At 40.2% G+C, this 18,515-nt stretch overlaps 1 protein-coding gene across 2 annotated transcripts; it reads right to left on the reverse strand.

Moving 5' to 3' along the window:
* Positions 1 to 634: 634 nt before the first annotated feature.
* On the reverse strand, positions 635 to 8,086 carry LOC109921352 (WAS/WASL-interacting protein family member 1). Of its 2 annotated transcripts, XM_020521378.2 has the most exons (6): positions 7,955 to 8,086; positions 7,165 to 7,350; positions 5,046 to 5,867; positions 3,888 to 4,097; positions 1,888 to 2,001; positions 635 to 1,076 (listed from the first exon to the last, which is right to left on the reverse strand). In XM_020521378.2, the coding sequence occupies exons 2-6, from the start codon at positions 7,202 to 7,204 to the stop codon at positions 1,015 to 1,017; spliced, it is 1,248 nt and encodes a 415-aa protein (XP_020376967.2). In that variant the 5' UTR covers positions 7,205 to 7,350; positions 7,955 to 8,086; the 3' UTR covers positions 635 to 1,014. The 2 variants fall into 2 exon arrangements, with proteins under 2 accessions (XP_020376967.2, XP_048455326.1); XM_048599369.1 differs by lacking the exon at positions 7,165 to 7,350.
* Between the last annotated feature and the right edge of the window lie 10,429 nt (positions 8,087 to 18,515).

Consider the following 18,515-nt stretch of genomic DNA (forward strand, 5'->3'; position numbering starts at 1 on the left):
ATTATACACCTCTGGAGAAGGTAGGACTTGAACCCAGGCCACCTGGCTCAGAGTTAGGGACACTACCACTACACCACAAAAGGTCCTCGGAAACTTACTACAAATATTATGGAAGTTAAGTTGGTTGAACGCAGTTATTAAAAATGGCAATTGTGAATGGACAGCCAGAGCTACGCACAATCCAATTTTCCTTTCCAAAGTATTTTGTTATTTCCATTTTTGTAATGCTTATATATCTTATCAAATTACTTAAGAGTTAAACAATAATATAAAATATATTGATAAGTAATGATTTATAAAGTAAATACAGCACTTTTTAACAATTTAAACTATAGTAATTTTTTAAAAATGGGATTGTGTGTAAGTTTTATTAACTGAATTTTCTTAAATGATAACCTCAAATCAGACCATAAGTGTAGCTTCACATAGCTACTTGTGATCTGTTATCTGTCATTGTTGAGCATGTACACTATGCAAACAGAAACTACTAAAGTTAATGAATTCAACAAGCAACAGTACATTAGCAGCTTCTTTCTTCTTTTCAGGACTTTTTGGTTTATAACTTACAACAGGTAGATTGGAAAATGCAAATCTGCTCTTTATTTAACTCAATTTAATAACATGACTAAGAATATTTAATTAAAGCCAAAGTGCCTGTTTTTATTCAAACTCATCCCAACTGAGCACCCAAATGATATTGCGACTGTATAAAATAGATTAAAGAAATATTCTTGCAAAATACATGTTTTTTTCAGGTCCATAATATTGTAAACAAGTTAGCACGTATTACATTGAAGCAGTCAAAAGATGCAAAGGAGAATTTTTTTCTTTTTAATTTCTAGATGCTGTAAGCATCAGATAAACAAATGCCAGACAGCCAGCATTCCTACAGCTGAAAATGACTGGAGCTGAGAGGCAAATTCAACATCCCTGTAGCAAGTCTGCAGTTAAAGCATGCAAGATGGTCCAAGAGTAGAATGACTTTTCGCGAGTTTTCAATACCCAGATCTGTTTTCACCTTGGTATAGGTGGGATTGGTGGAAGGGGTGGAGCACCTCGCTCTCTCCTACCTGAATCTGTTATAGGAAAAAGACTTTAATTAATGCACCGTCTCAAGAATTATAAAGTGTAACTTTTCCAGTTAAATAGCATTTTATAATTTGTTTAGAAAATAATTTTGATGCTAAGAACAATCAAAATATTAATTGTTGCAAAATTCCAGAAAGATGGTTGTCATTATGGATTTAGATAGAACTGTTTTCTATAACTAACAAAAAAAGTTCTTCTTCCCATCTCAAAGATGAGAGCATGAATATTGTAACCTTGAATTCCTTTTAAGAGAATTCCCCTTATACTATTTTTCTCCCTCAGCAAAATACACAACTATTTTTGAAAAACACGTTTTGCTGTAACTGAAGCAACATTTAAATTCGTAGCTACTTTTACATTGAATGTATTTGCACTGTTCTCTCTTTTACTTTCACCAATGTTCACTCCTCTTTTTCTAAAAATGGGTTCCGGTTTCAGAAACACAACTTATTTCCTAGTATGTCACTCACATGGCCATTAAACTATGTATGACTAAATGTCTGCATGTTACTTTCCCTGATAGCAGTCACAAGTGGGTCTATTCTGTCTTCAGAAAATCGAGCCAGGAAGTAGGGCTCAGCTATTAATTGGATAAACACAATTTCAAATGATTGGATATCTTTTGAATTGTTCTACAAATCCCGATAACTGAAGTGGAGCCTTGCTGTGCTATTCTTGGCTAATAGCAATCACATTAAAGGATTATAGAATTGTTTTTAAAATGAAGGAATGAAAGTTTTCAGCTTTTCATGTTTCAAACTTCATAATGGAGGTTTGACAAATTGCTCTTCTACTCACCTCTGCTCTCTGCCTTGTTCTGTTTACTAGGATAAGTTTTTGGGAAGTTTACATACGGTTCTGGTGGTGGAAAATCAGAGATGGAATGGAAAGAAAATCGGCCTTCCCACTCATCTGTAGTCAAAAGAAAATAATTATAAATCTTACAATGCATGGATATCAGTATACCTACATTTGCAAGGGAACATTTCAAAACATCTTCAGGTATGACTGTGGCTGGAGACAAAATGGACTGAAAATTAAGGATGAAGACAAAATATACTAATTTCTTTTTGTGACAATGAATCACATACAAAAGTGGCAAATCACTGCAGTGAGATAAACCAGAAACTTATAGCACATTTTAAGATCTGTAATGAAGTTCAAATACTTCTTGGCCGCTTCATTGGAATTCGACTTTCGCTCAAATGAGTAAATACATTAATTTTTCATTGGTTTACATTCTATTACCACCAGGACATGCCTTGTGCATTTGTATAAAATGAAAGTGAACTCAGCATTTCAGCTTTTCATACAGTTAGTAAATGCAATCCAGGCCAATGTCCCCATCAATAACAGAACAGAATTTTGTCAAATTATCAGAGGGGGAGAAGCTTCAACAGGGATCATGGTGCCAACACCATGAGCTAAGGTTCTATTTGAAAAGTTTCTGAGCATCAATGAAGACAAGATGATTGTCATTCAAAGAAGTTAACATTAAGAGTTTAGAATATTATCTTCTTAGAATCACAGAATCCGTACAGTGTGGAAGCAGGCCATTCAGCCCACCGAGTCCACACCAACCCTCTAAAGAACATACCCACCCAGAACCACTCCCCCACACCCTATCCCTGTAACTCTACATTTCCCATGGCTAATCCACCTAATCTGCACATTTTTGGACTGTGGAAGGAAACTGGAGCACCCAGAGGAAGCCCACGCAGACACAGGGAGAACGTGCAACCTTCACACAGACAGTAGCCCGAGGCTGGAATTCTACCAAGGTCCCCTGGCGCTGTGAGGCAGTAGTGCTAACCACTGTGCCGTTCCTTAATTCCTTGACATTTTCTCTTCAATTTGGATTCCAAATACAATTCCAAATTTACAATAATTAATTCAGATCAGATTCCTTTCATATTCCAGCTATTTGATACAATAAAACAGAAATCAGTTAGGCATAAAAAGCTCTTATCTAAATTAGCATTTTGCAAATTAGTTTTCTACAAGTCGATTATATCGTTTCTCATTTAATGTTGTCTCACCATCCATCCATACCACAAGGGTAGCAACTTATCCACTAGTCTCAACTCCAGAAGTTTTTTTTTGTTGCGACAGAACTGACTGAACTTGAGCAATTCAGTGGAACAATGCTGCAGCCAGGAATCAACACATTCCAGGAGTTTCACTGCGTGAAATGCGGTAGCCAATTACCAAAAACAAGAGAAGGACCCCTTGTTGTTCCCATAACAATTCCAGGTTGGGTTCCCACTCCGAAATAGACAGCTTCGCACATTCAGAAAATTGGCTAACCCAGAATAGGTCCCCACCCTCATCCTAGCTTGGTACAGACTCCCATACCTGTCACCAATCTGGTACAGAACCCTACCTCAGCCTCTCCTAGTCTAGTACAAACCCCTCCACAAACCCGATTCAGATTGCACCCATTAATTGATGCTGCACTTTATGAAACATTTCCAGCTCAGCTGTATGGAGCTGTTGCTTCAGAGAGTTAAGGTCTGGGCTTTGGCTACAACACTCTGTACAACAAGTTCTCTATACCTAGTTGCCATCAGGGAAAATGATTCATATGAAGTGAAGGTTGGAACATAAAAGAGACAAATTAAATCAATTGAATTTTCCTCAAACACAGCTGTCAGAATATTGTCACTAATTAACCATTGTAAACTTTACACTTCAATCAAGGTGTTATTTCTCAACATTTTTGTGTATGCATTCTGAAAACATCCTGAGGTTGGGGTGGGGGCGGCGGGCGTCTGGATGATAACTGGTGTAATATTTACCTTCACACATTGACTGTGAGGACTCCTGGAAGCCATTCCTCATTGACGTTGGTGGGGGAGGTGGGGGAACAGGACTTCCTCGGTCAGGAGGAAGCGGGGGTCTGAAGCCACTCCTTGTGTCTGAACCCATTCTGCTTGGAGGCTGTGGGACAGGTGGTGCTTTCTGGCTACCACCATTTCTACCAACTGGAGGTGGTGGAGGAAGAGGTCCTGTTTTAAGAAGATCAGAAAGTAATTAGTGTACAGTCCTATAATGTGATTTTCAAGAAGTCAAAAAGTTTCCCCTAGAAAATGAATGCAAATGAATACAAACAGCTGTTCAACTTTAGTAATGACATCCAAGTCTGCATTTTAAACTGTGGTCTATTGTTTTATTGTCAGAAATCTATAAAATAAAAATTGTCAGTCTCCTTCTTCCTAGTTTTGGTCATTTAAACAAAATCTAGGTCAAATCAAATGAGGTTTCATTCGATTAGACGCATGTCACATTGGAGAGGTCCTAAAACTTTGCTTCACTCTCCCAATTCTTTGTTTTAAACAGTTTCCTAATTTAGTGTCCTTAGCTCTATTCACAATGTAGTCTGCATTACACCATAGGCTTAGTCTCTACTGTTGCTTTATAAAACAAAATACACTCATGCATGCAATAAATCCCCACCTTAAATTGAAATAAATAATTATCATTGGAGTAGGGTGTGTACCTACAACCTTCTGATTTCTAGATAACACAGGAAGCTTAGTGCCATGGTATTGACTTCTCAGCCATAAGGAAGAGATTATTTCTGTAATTAAGTTCCTTTATCAATTCATATTTCCCAATTGGATTTGTTGTAATTTGAGGTTTACTATATTACGGCAGATTGACTTATTCCTGTCACTTCAAAAATGGACAGCAATTTCTGATTAAGCCAAGGCATTTCTTTGCCTTACAAATTAAAGGAAGAAAGGACCAAATTAAGGATATGAATTTACCACAAATTTCAACAATCATTTTATGCGATTTAAAAAAGAGAAACAGAAATCAGTTAACTTTCTTTTGTCTCTCCTCTCCTTTACATTGTTTCCACTGCTGTACTGTTCTGCGTATTCTCTTCCTCATTCCTCCATATCCCTTCATCTTCACTCGATCCTCATTTCATTACTTTCCTTTTAACTCACCTGATCTGCTTGGGGGGTCCCTCACAGGAGGTGGAGGTCTTTCACTGGGAGAAAGAGGACCACTGCGAATTGGTCCTGGTGATGTTGACGGAGTGCCGTGGAGAGAGAGATTTCGTTGAGGGAGCTTTGGAATTTCAACATCTGTAGCAGAACTCGGATGATTGGAAGGTGGTCCTGGTCGATTAGGTGGTGGTGGTGGGGGAGCTTGGAAAGAGGGAATTGGCCTAGGTGTTTGAGGGACAGGTGGTTTCTGATGTTGTGGTGGTGGGAGTGGAGGGCCCTCCCTATTAATTGAGGGCCTATTTGTCATAGGAGGTGGCGGCGGCCTATCATCTGTCATCCTAACTGGAGTAGGAGGCAGCGGAGGTCTGTTAGTACTGGGAATTGGAGGTGTTGGTGGTGAAGGTTTGTCCTCAACAGCCCTGTTAGGTGTGGGAGGTGGAAAAGATCTATTTGCACTGCTCTGTGGAACAGCTGGAGAGAACGGACGAGAAGACATTTGATTGCGATTTGGTAGAGAAGGTCCCCTGATGGGCGGTCGATTTTCTAATGCAGGTGGAGGACCCCTGTTTTGCATTGGTGATGGTCTTGGTGCATTTGGTAAAGGTGGCGGAACTGCATCAGGTTTTGAACTTATTTCTGGCCTTGAAAATTTTGGTTGATTTGGTGGCGGAAATTTATTTCTTGCTAGCTCAGGGTTATTACTCCTTGGAAAAGGAGATGACCCAGGTATCCGTGGAGGAGTGTTGCTTGGTGCAAATGGTCTAGGACCAGATGATCTTTCACCTGGAGGCATAATTGGTGGTCGACTTCCACCAGAATCTGTGAATGGAAATGGTAGTAAATACGTAATTAAACTAAAAAAAACTTTGTTTTTACTGTTATTTGTAAACAAGTACACACTGTAGAACAGCAACTTTAGTTTTGTTTAAAAATAGTCTTGATCTGCAGAAATTCATTAGTCAGAACTGCAGACTGCTACATAAAGCACTTCCTCTGGTATACTCAGATCTATCTGACTCATCCGTTGTCTTTTGGCAATTTTTGGAGTTACAGAAGAACACACCCAACGCTGCCCTCATCCTGAGGGCCACCTTTGTGTGCAGCGATATCAAGCTGTGTGTAGACCTTCAGTACACAAATACCAAGTGTCACTCCATACTGAGGTTCTATCTGTCCCTGGTGTTGCAAAGGATGGGACTGCCCTCGGCACTGTGGAACGCTCCAAGTAGTTGAACCGTTTCATATCACCTGACCTTCATGAAGAAAATGGCAAAGAAAAACACCTTTGATCATAAGTCCATCAGTAAGTGATGAGCATGTGGTGTCGTCAAGACCCTGTGGGAAAGGAGAGAGTGGATGCTGTCAGGTTGTTCCCTGAGCAGACTGTCAAAGTCATTTGGCAAAATGCCTCTTCACCAGAACTTTCCAACAAGTACCAAGATGTCACTTGGCTGGTGGTGAGAAGGGCACTGCCTGCGAGATCCTTCACGTATGCTCAGACACTCTGTACCACCGCACGCTGCCCTCGAAACAGCTTCAGAGGGGTATAGACCATAACACATCTCCTTCTGGAATGTGCCTTTGCAAAGGAAGTCTGGAGAAGGTTGCAGTGGTATGTGATTGAGCTCCATATGTAAATACTGTACAGATCTGAACCGCTCTAGTGACTATGTATGCATGTTTGTAAAGATTTTTTTATGAATAAAGTATATCTTTGAAGTTTAAAAAAGGTATGTCCACATTATCATTTTATTGGGTCATTCTGAAGAGCATGGAACCTTAGAGGAGTCACTGCTAGGGACTTGTGACCTCCTGTTTCTTCCACCTCGGAAGTCAGTATAAAACATTTTAATACATACTCTCCTTTGAAATAACTTTGACTTTACAACACATCCATATTTCCTTGCAAACTAAAAACTTATAAGCCAGATATCTATAAATTCTTGCAAATGCCACAATGCAATAAACACAAAGATAGAAGTACAAATATATAGTAATTTTCAACTGCATCGGTTAACATAAGTAGATGAGCATTTCCATTTAAGAAACTAATAAACAAATAATTTTTTCAAAAAAATTGAAAATTACGAGTTTACATTAATTAACTGTTATTTACCAGAACTCTCTCGGCTTCCTGCAGATCTCAGCTTTGGCATTCCACCTGCAAATAATCCACCTAAACCTGCAGGTCCACCACCCACTCCTCCACCACCACCACCACCGCCGCCGCTGCCACCGCCACTACTCCCACCGCCACTACTCCCACCGCCACCGCCACCAACTCCTCCAGGACCTTTGGGAACTGTTTAGAAAGAAATACAATTGATATTATTTGCAGAGGACTGATGAGTATTCCAATAAAATAGTAATTTGTATATTATAGAGGGTGTAGTTTCTAGCATGGAGTCTCATTCACCAAGAGAGCTGATAGAAGCATTTGCTACAGAAGCGATGGGGTTTGAGAGATTTTTAAATTTCTTAACATTAAAGTTGGAAAATTTATTCTCAAATAAACTTCTCATGTCAAAATACCAGAATTCCATTACGGTTCCAGAGGAAAATACATATCTTTATGCAAGTTTGATGGGTCCTTTCCTTTCCTCAAAGCAATCCTGGCAGTAAGTAATTTTGTTCATTGAACAACAAATATGCTTTTCTGTATCCTGATGGCTAGGTTAAAAATTGCAAAAACAAAATTCTAGAGTTTTAAATAGCGCAAAGAGCAAACTGTAAAGGGGAAAGCACTTTAACAAAGTGTAAACTGATTGAATATTGCAGGTAAATTAATATAGGACCTTGAATGATATAGCCAATGGAGCAGTGTGATATTCTTTAATGCAAAGCATCAGGACCTTTAATTTCAGTCAAATTAATAAAAGCTTACTTGACTAATTCTTTAAACTTACCGTTAACGACTGGTGCACTCCTATCATTGGTAACAGCCTTCTTCAACTTTTTGGGCTTGCATATATCTGACAGAAGAGCATTTCTGCCAGACTGCTCAGCTTTGCTTAGTGAAGGTTTCTCTGTATTTGCCTAATGTTTGCAAGATGAGGGAAGAAAAAGAACAGTTATTATTCACTTGATGAAAATCTTATCAAAGAATTTGAGCGTTACCAGAAAGATTTCTAATCATTTCATGGTTCAGTAGCCAACTTGAACTACATATCAATTCGAGCAGCTGATCATTAAAAATGAATATTTTACTTTGTAGCAAACCATATGAGTAACAGTTTTCACAGTTAATTAATGTGACCTTCCATTATTTTAATCTCTCAGTCCAGCACTGCCTATTTTTATTTCAGAATCTGCTTTTGTTGCCAGGACGATTTAATGGTGGGATTGGATAAAGGGAGTGGTATTAAGAGTACCAAGTAGCAATAAAAAGTTTTTGATAGAGTAGGGCAAGACTGGGAGGTTAGAAAATAATTGTTATTAAGTCGTGTTCACTGTATATAGTGGCAAGTAGGGCGGCCACCAGCAGCATCCACCTCTAAGCCAACGTGCCCGGTATTAAGATGCAAAACACGCTCAACCAGTATTGCTGGGTGGGACATGTCATTTGCATACCTGACATAAGACTAGCTGAAGCAACCATCCTGCATGGAACTCCATTTAGAACACTCCCAGGAGGACAGCGGAATCGCTTTAGGGATGTCCTCAAAGCATCCTGAAGAGATCAAACATCCCCACTGACTCATAGGAGTTCCTAGTTTGTGACTGTGCAGAATGAAGACGACTCAATTCAGAAAGGTACTTAACATAGAGAAACTTTGTTGAAAATACTCAGATGCAAAATTGAGGAGTTGAAGAGCCTCTACAAATCTCCAAACATCTCAGTTGCTTGATCCTATCATCACCATCTACCCTATATGTGCAGAGTCAGTTCATTGTGTAGTGGACTTGTCAGTCTCCTCACAACCAATATACCCTCTAATTCTTCTTCCTTCTGTGAGCACCTCCACGATCTGTTGATTCTGGAAGCAGAAGACATCCACAGGGCTTGCCAGCAGCTGCATAGCCACATGGTGGCACTGCTTAGAGGGAATCCATCAAACTGGATAGGGAGCAAGTCATCTTTTATAGGAGTACTGCTCAAGGCGGCAACTATAGATATCTTTTTAAGTTAAGTGGCTTCTAAATTAAGAGAAGTGAATTACTTATACAGGAGTTGACTCGCAGGTACTCATGGATCTGTGGAAGAGTACTTGTAACAATCCTCTGACAGATGGTTCTTTCGCACATACAACGTAATGCTTCAGTACTTCCACGGGAATTGCTAAGATTTTTTTGAGAAGTTGATTACATGGAACCAAAGCTAGCTCATTATTACTTTAATGTTCTATTGCCACATATTTTTAAAACAGTTTGTCTGAATACATGCTTTAAAATTCAAAATTTAATGAAATATTTTTCCCTTACTGGATAGATGTTTAAAACATTCTCAAAAACCTAACATTAAGACGATCAAAATTGAGAAGAAAGAAAAGGAGTAATTGCAGTGGGAATAGTTAGCGTATTGGAGAGTGTTTCCGAGTAAAAGGTCATTTGGAGTGTTGGGGATGAATAGTCAGTAGAGTGTAAATTAAGGCAAGTGAAATTTGATTGGTAGGTGGGACTAGATTTCTTTGTGTCAATGAGCAGGAGGAAGTAAACTGTTCAAAAGGTAGGTAGTGATCAGAACATAGGCTTGAGATAACAGTGGATGTGTGTTGAATAATTGAGTCTTTTGTGGAGGTAAGAGTATAGATCTAAACTTATAAACTTAGAACAAGGACTCAATATAAAGAAATTGAAAGAACTGACTATTCATCAAGTTTGGGAGGCAGAGAGGATCATGACTGATTCAATATTTTTCACTTCCACTTTCCTCCCTTTCCCCAGAACCCTTGATTTCCCTACTGATCAACTATTTATCTCCCTACCTTAGCCTTAAATATACATAAGGACTCTGCCCCATAGCTCACTATGGCAAGGAGTTCCAAAAACACCCAAGCCTCCGAGAAGAAATTCCTCATCTTAGTTTAAATTGGTGCCCTTAATTCTGAGGCTATGCCCTTTGGTCCTAAATTGTCCCATGAGGGGAAACATATCCTCAGCATTTACCCTGTCAGCTCCCTTAAGAATCCTATCGGTTTCAATGAGATCACCTCTCATTCTTCTAAATTCCTGTGAGTAGATTCCAATGAATGGTTGTTTAGCCTTTGCTCACAAGATAGTCCCTTGATTCCAAGAATCATCCTGGTGAAGTTTCTCTGAACTGCCTCCAATGAAATAATATATTTTCTTAAATAAGGGGACCAAAACTGCTGACAGTACTCCAGATGTGGTCTCATCAACACTTTGTACAGTTTTAGTTAGACTTCCCTACTATTATACTCCTACCTCCTTAAAATAAGAGGGCTAACATTCCATTAGTCTTCCTGATTACCTGCTGCACTTGCATGCTAGCTTTGTTTCAGACACAAATACTATCTCGACCCTTTGTGCTGCAGCTTTCTGCAAATTTTCTCTATTGAAGTGACACTTTGTTCTTTTGTTCTCCCTTCAAAATGAACAGCTTCACATTTTCCCATATTATACTCCATTTGCCAACTTTTTGCCCATGTATTTAACTATCAATATCTCTGTATAAACTGTATCCATCTTGCAACCCGGCTTTCCACCTATTGTGTTGTCTGCAGATTTGGCTACAGTACATTTGCTTCCTCCCTTCAAGTTATTAACATAGCACTGATCCCTGTGGATCACCACTGATTACGGGTTGCCAACCTGAAAGAGCCCCTTATCCCTATTCACTGTTTCTTTCCGATTAGCTAATTGTCTATCCATGCTAATATACTACCTACAACACTGTGGGCTCTTATTTTGTAACTTATCTTGTGAGGTACCCTGTCAAACCCCTTTTGTAAGTCCAAATACAACACTTTTACTGGTTCCCTTTTATCCACTCTAGTTGAAAATTCTAATAAATTAGTCAGATACGATTTCCCTTTCACGAAGCCATGCTGACTCTACTTGATTAGATTTTGATATTCCATACGTTCTTCTTTAATAAGCAATTCTAAAATTTTTCCAACATTAGATGTTAGGCTAATCTGTGCAGTGTTACCTGATTTTTGCCTCTCTCCCTGGGAAGATAAAAAATTGGTTAGGCCAGGCAGGGCCTGATGAAAGTGGATAGGCAAAGAAACCCATATAGACAAAGGGGCACGTTAGAAAAAGGAACATTAACTTATTTTTCTAACCAACCATCAAAGATGTTATTACACAACTCTGGAGCCAGTGGGACCTGAAACCAGTCCTCAAGGTACAGGGGTAGGGACTCTACCACTGTGCCACAGGAGGCCCCCCATAAAAACATTAAAGACTTTAGCATTGACAGGAAACTGTGCCTCAGGAATCAAACTCTATCAGCACCACCTGGTGACGCACATCATGAAGCTCCTACTCCAATGTCAATTAGAAGATCAGGCCAAAGAATATTGTGCATTTTGAATCAGTCTCATTTCTTCTACCAATTAGACCTGATGGTAATAGGAAAAAAACATATTACAAGTAAAATGCAAGTGTGGGCATTTTAGAATTGGATTTGCCGAAGGAAAATGTTTGCACTGGAGGTGTGAATTATGTTTTTGATATACTTCCTGTAAATCCTACTGTTAAAGGCATAGTACCCAAGCCTTGGAAAGGGAACAAAAACGAAGAAAAACTAGGTGAACAGTGATTCACTGTCTTAGAGGGGGAGACCGAGGCTTTGCAGTTTAATTTTTCCCACACACTCATATTCAGAAAATGTGACATCCAAATAGTTATTGATAGCATCCTTCCCATCACATGTTGCAATGTGCTGGCATCATCTGAAAGGGAAAAAATGAGAAATAGCGAGAAAAAAAAACCAGAGAAAAGGCAGAAATAGATGAAATGAGAGATTCAAAACCCACAATATTCTTTGGCCTGATCTTCATTCCCAACATTTCTACTTCACTTTATTGCCTCTCATTTCTGCACCAAACTTTCCTTCTCATTGAACCCACCTCACTGCTGTCAAATTTCCACATTCACACATCAGCATAGATCAGGAAAAGGGAGCCCACACCCTTGTTTACCAATATCCATTTAGTGCATGTGCTCGACAAGCTGGAAGGGGAGCAGCAGAGGGAGCAAAATAGGATTGGGGTAGGAGGAGGTAGCAGTAGCAAATGGAGTGGGGCAAGCAACATTGGTTATACTGGGGAGGAGGAATAGTGGCAATGAGAACTGGGGGGAAAAGCAGCAACAGCATAGAGGAAGTAGCAAAAGGAGTGGAAGGAAAGAGCATGGAGAAGCAGCAAAGGGAGTGGGGCATTGAGAATCCGCAAATAGAACAGAGAGAGAGACAGTAGGGACAGTGACAAGGGTGGGGGGGGGGTGACATCAAAGGAGTGGCAGAAGGGATCAGGGAAGCAGTGAAAGGAGTGGCAGAAGAGAAAAGGTAATCAGCAAAGGAGCAGCAGGAAAGTGTGGAGAGGATGCAAAGGAAGTGGCAAGAGAGTGCGGGGCAAGTGGTGGGATATTATGCTTTACCAGCCTCTTTGGCCTTCACACATTTTCTAGTTGGAATTTAAGTGAGGCAGTAGTTAACGCCACTATATTTTTCTCATTAAACATAATTAACATGCCCTTTCACTCATCATATACCCAATTAGAAAATATCTACATGAACAAGAAGGGCTCTTGTGGTGCAGTGGTATTGTCTCTCCCTCTGAGCCTGAAGACCCAGGCTCAAGTCCGACTTGTTCCAAAGGTAATGACATTTTTAGTCAACCTGTTCAGAGATAGTTACATCCAACGTCAGAAGGGATTCTTGTGGTGCACTGGTAGTGTAACTGCCAGTGTCAGAAGATATGGGTTTAAGTTCCATCCACATACATATCAGAATATGCCAAACAATTGATTAAAAATTACTAGATCCAATTTCATACTGGAAACTCCACTACCACGGAATAGTAGAGCAGAGAGGCATTCAACCAATCAAGCCTGCATAATATGACCCACATTCATCTGAAACAAATCAAGCACATCAACCCTCCACCAACTTCCTGCCTTACGACATCGCCACTGGTTAGACCAATGTAATACAACCTTACCCATATCCCGTTAACCACATTTGATATTTACACAAAATTTTAGAAGAGTGAGTTGTAAAAAAGTCTCTAGTATCATAATGTACGGTGCTCTAAACATTAAATCTGTAATTTTAACAAATAAAAGTTATTGGGAATGGAAAGTGAAAAGAATGGAAAGGAGAAGAGTGATAAAGCACAGACATTGTCACAAGTGAATAAACTTCAATTCATTGGTATTGTGTCACTGATGATGAACAAACAAGCTCCCTGTCATAAGCTGATGTTGCTTCTACTTGGAGAATGAGAGATATTTAAAACTATTGAATTTGTAAGTCATTGCACCAAGAGAACTTGCAGCAATAAGACCTCGGTAATTGGTTAGATCCATAATATACAAGTTCAATACCACATGAAGAAGTTACCACAAATATACACTTGTAATTGTTCAATTATTCTGCATAAGGAACAAACACCATTAAAAATTTGTGCTATGGTTCTGGCACAGGAAGTGGTAAAAACAGGAACAAAACGACAGCACAATTCGCTGTATATTGTTACAAAAAGAATAAATTCAGTTAGGTTGTTGCGTTTGAGGTAAGTAATTTGCTAAAACAATTTGCATTGGAAAAAATCTACAATTAATTAAAAGTTGACTATGGTTCCAAAGTGACTGCTTATTTCCCCTCCTTCACCTAGTTTCCATTCATCTGGAATATTTCCACATCACAGATCAAACTTACTGTTGATAAGAATGTTACATCAACTACTTATGTGTTTCTGTGTCCTTGGCCCAACCATCTTCAACTGCTTTATCAAGTGACCTTACCTCCATCATAAGATCAGAAGTGGGAATGTTCATTAATGACTGCACAATGTTCAGCACCATTTGTAACTTCTCAAATACTGAAATAGTCCATGTCTAAATGCAGCAAGACCTGACAAATAGCCAGGCTTCAACTGACAAGACATTCCTTGTTCCAGTCCTATTCCGGCCCCGACCCACAACTCTTTCTCCAATACATCGATGATATCATCAGTGTTGCTTCCCTCTCTCATCTAGAATTGGAAAACTACATCAATTCTGCCTCCAATTTCCTCCCTGTCCTCACTTTCACCTGGTCTATTTCTGACTCCTCCCTTCCCTTCCTTGACATTTTGGTTTCCATTTCTGGGAATAGACTGGCCACTAATATCCATTACAAACCCACTTACTCCCACAGCTACCTGGACTATATATCCTCACACCCCACCTCCTGTAAAGACTCCATTCCATTCTCTCAGTTCCTCCGTCTCCATTGTATATGTTCAGGTAAGGCCAACTTTGACAAGGGAGCCTCCAAAATGTCCACCTTCTTCCTCAACCGAGGATTCCTTAGCTCCGTTGTCGACAGGACCCTCAACCAAGACCGACCCATCTCTCGCACTTCTGCCCTCACCCCTTCCCTTCCGTCCCACAACACCGATACAGTTCCCCTTGTCTTTACCTACCATCCCACCAGGTTCCACATCCAGAAGATCATCAGGCGCCATTTCTGCCACCTCCAGCAAAATGCCACCACCAGACATATTCCCCTCCCCTCCCTTGTCCACCTTCCGCAGGGACCGTTCCCTCTGGGACACCCTGGTCCACACTTCCTTCACCCCCAACATCCCCCCACCCCCCACAGCCCTACAGCACTTTCCCCTGTAACCGAAGGTGTAACACCTGCCCATTTACGTCCTCCCTCCCCAGTATCCAAGAGCCCAAACATACCTTCCAGGTAAAGCAACACTTCACCTGCACTTCCCAGAATCTAGTCTACTACATTCGCTGCTCACAATGTGGTCTCCTCTACATTGGGAAACAAAGCATAGACTGGGTGAATGCTTCGCAGAACATCTACATTCTGCTCACAAAAAAAGACCCTGAACTACCTGTTGCCTGCCACTTCAAAGCACCACCCTGCTCCCTGGCCAACATCTGTCTCTGGCTTGCTGCAGTGTTCTAGTGAAGCTTAATGCAAGCTGGAAGAACAACACCTCAATTTCCGCTTGGGGACCCTGCAGCCCTCCGGACTCAATATTGAGTTCAATAATTTTAGGGCCTAAACTCTCCCATGTCCCAGACTCCACCCCACACACCAGGCCTTGTTACCACATAGCCTGCCATTACATACTACCTGTTATTAGTCACTAATAGTCCCCATCAACAACTATTCACCCTCCCAGCCCGATCATTATCAACTCTTTGTCTGTCCAGCTGCTCTTCTCTCTCTTTAGGCTCTATCCTATTGTTTACTCCCTACCCATCCCCTTCCCCTTTTTTCTACATATAAACTGACGTTTTCCCAGCCACCATCAGTTCTGAGCAAGGGTAACTGGACCCGAAATCTTAACTCTGTTTTTTCCTTCACAGATGCTGCCAGACCTGCTGAGCTTTTCCAGCAACTTTGTTTTTGTTCCTGATTTACAGCAACCACAGTTCTTTTGGTTTTTATTTAGTATTGAACTGACAGGTATTGTTTGTGCCACACAAATGTCATACAATAATCATGTCCAACAAGACAGAATCAAGCCCTCACCCCTTGACTCTGAATATCACTACCGTTACTGAATCCCCCCATGATCAATGTCTTGAGAGTTACCATTGACTAGAAACAGAACTGGACTAACAGATACATTCTATGGCTACTTGATTGAGTTTTCTGAAGATGTAACTCAAAAGATTGATAAGGGTAGAGTGGTAATGTCGTTTACTTGGACTTCAGTAAATCTTCTGATAAAGTTCCACGTGGTAGACTAATTATTAAAGTTAGATCACATGGGATTCAAGGGTGAGCTTGCCAATTGGATACAAAAATTGGCTTTACAGTAAGAGACAGAGGGTGGTAGCAGAGGGTTGTTTTTCAGACTGTTGGAGTTTACTTTGGATAAATGCAAGGTATTGCATTTTGGTAAAACAAACAAGGGCGGAACAGGCAGACCTAGGGGTTCAGATATGCAATTCTTTGAAATTTGTGTCACAAGTAGCCAGGGTGGTTAAGAAGAGGTGTTGGGATGTCATGTTGAGGTTGTATAGAACATTGGTGAGGCCTCTTCTGGAGTACTGTGTTCAGTTCTGGTCACCCTGTTATAGGAAGGATATTATTAAATTGGAGGGGGCTTGATTTACCAGGATGTTGCGGGAATGGAGAGTATGAGTCATAAAAATAACTGGGTACATGGAGACTTTTTCCACTGGATTGGAGGAGGTTGAGGGGTGATCTTAGAAGTTTATAAAATCATGAGGGACATAGATAAGGTGAATAACAAAGGTTTATTTGCCAAAGTGGGGGCATTCAAAACTATTGGGTATATTTTTAGGATGAGAGGAGAAACATTCAAAAAGGACATAAGGGACAACTTTTTTTTTGAAACAGAGTGTAATTATTGTGTGGAATGAACTGCCAGAGGAAGTGGTGGATGCGGGTACAGTTAGAACATTTAAAAGACATTTGGATAAGTTCAAGAATAGGAAAAGTTTAGAGGGATATGGGCCAGGAGCACACAGGTGGGACCAGTTTAGTTTGGGAACATGGTTGGAGTGGATAATTGGATTGAAGGGTCTGTTTCCATGCTGTATGACTCTATGCCAGGGTGGTCAGTGCTTGCTCATAGGTGCACTTGCTAAAGTGTAAAACACAAGTCCGACAATGGCTTGGTTGTTAAAAACATGAAGCTGAGCAATACACACCAAAACATTCTAATTAAGTGGCCCAGTTTGAAAAGGTTCAGTTCACAACATTTGTAGCTCCCCAACTGAGAAGTGCACTTAAGCTGAGAATTTAGAAAAAAAAAATCAGCCAGAGTTTGTGAACTATATCCTGTAGTACCCACAAGATAACATTAGTGTGCACATGAGGAAAATCAAATTTGTTTGATCTTGTATTATCTACAGGAAAGTATGCAAAATGGCCACCTGGCAGGTAGCAATGCATTCAGTAGATGAGATGGGGGAAAATTAGTTAATGAAAATTAACCTTTCAAATAAAAAGGGTAAATCAACCCAACCAATTGCTGCCCCTCTCTCGTGTCTCTTGAAGATACTGGTTGCTCAAAGTATCATTTCTATCTTTACAGCTTCCTGCTTTTTAGTGATGATCTCCAAATTGACCAACAGGTTCCTTAACATTTCTGCTCAATTAATTCAATAGATCTATTAATCAAATGGAGTTCAGGTCTACTTGAGTTTCTATCAGTACTATCTGTTAGTTTGCAGCAAGATGACACACCTACAAACAACTTTCAGACTTCTTTGATATGTGAGAGAAACTACCAGGACTCTGTCACATCATAAAAGGTGTCCATGCTACTATCCAACATCAAGTACAGACATGGAACAAAGAAAAAAGGTAAACAAAATAGAACAGATTTTCTCCAAAACAGAACTTCAGTGAAGGTTCTTCTTGTATCTAAGGGAGTTGATCCAATGTAAAGTCTGGGATGGTTGTTATCTGCACCAGTTGCAGCTGGAGTGTCAGATAAACGTAGAATGGTCTCAGCAGACTTCAGTGAAATGTTGGACTTCGAAATAAATGGATAATGTTTCCAGAACTGGCCAACCTAGTGAGACCTTGTACATATGTAGGGGCATATGGGTGCAGTAGTAGAAGATGAATTGCGTCTGTTAAATCTTCACTCAAAAATAAGTTAACATCTTCAGGACAGTAAGAGATAACCGTGAGACTGGAGACTGCAGCATGCAGAAGGGAACTAACAAGATAGAAAGACCTTCTTGACTTTTCCCGCACCAAACCAACTGTTGTTGAGGCATCTGTTCATGACAATATTGGTAGGAATGACCTTTATTTGTCGTGATAAAATTTTATCTTCACACTGAGGACACATCTTCATCGTGTTGCGCAGGATAAACATGAATAGTGAGACAATCGAATAATGAACTTGGAAAGGATGTTCAGCAGACAGTGGCAAAAGAAATTCACTCAAAAAGTAATAGGTGATGCATTTTGGGAGGGTTAACAAGACAAGAGAGTACACATTGAGTGGTAAGGATCGCAGGAAGTAGAGGATCACAGGAACCTTGGTGTGCATGGAGTATAGTGTACACTTCTGGTTGCCAAACAGTCAAAAGGACATAATTGTGCTAAAAGAGGAAATTCACCAGTATGTTGCCCAGACTGGAGCAATTCAGCTAACCAAAAGGCTAGATAGGCTGGGGTTGTTTGCCTTAGAGCAGAGAAGACTGAGGGGAAATCTGACAGATGTAAAAAGCTCTGAAGGGCGTAGACAGGGAGAAACTATTCCCTTTAGTACAGGGGTCAATAACTAGGGGGCACAGTTTGAAGGTAAGGAGCAGGAAGTTTAGAGGAGATTTCAGGAA

The sequence above is a fragment of the Rhincodon typus genome, chromosome 7 (genome assembly GCF_021869965.1).
Source record: "Rhincodon typus isolate 14 chromosome 7, sRhiTyp1.1, whole genome shotgun sequence".
Taxonomy (NCBI): domain Eukaryota; kingdom Metazoa; phylum Chordata; class Chondrichthyes; order Orectolobiformes; family Rhincodontidae; genus Rhincodon; species Rhincodon typus.

Excerpts from the sequence above, each read along its gene's own strand:
- LOC109921352 (XM_020521378.2), bottom strand. The coding sequence starts at position 7,204 with ATGCCAAAGCTGAGATCTGCAGGAAGCCGAGAGAGTTCTG. Across the intron at positions 5,868-7,164 it reads AGGAAGCCGAGAGAGTTCTG|ATTCTGGTGGAAGTCGACCA; the intron begins GTAAATAACAGT and ends TTCCATTCACAG. Across the intron at positions 1,077-1,887 it reads GAACAAGGCAGAGAGCAGAG|ATTCAGGTAGGAGAGAGCGA; the intron begins GTGAGTAGAAGA and ends TTCCTATAACAG.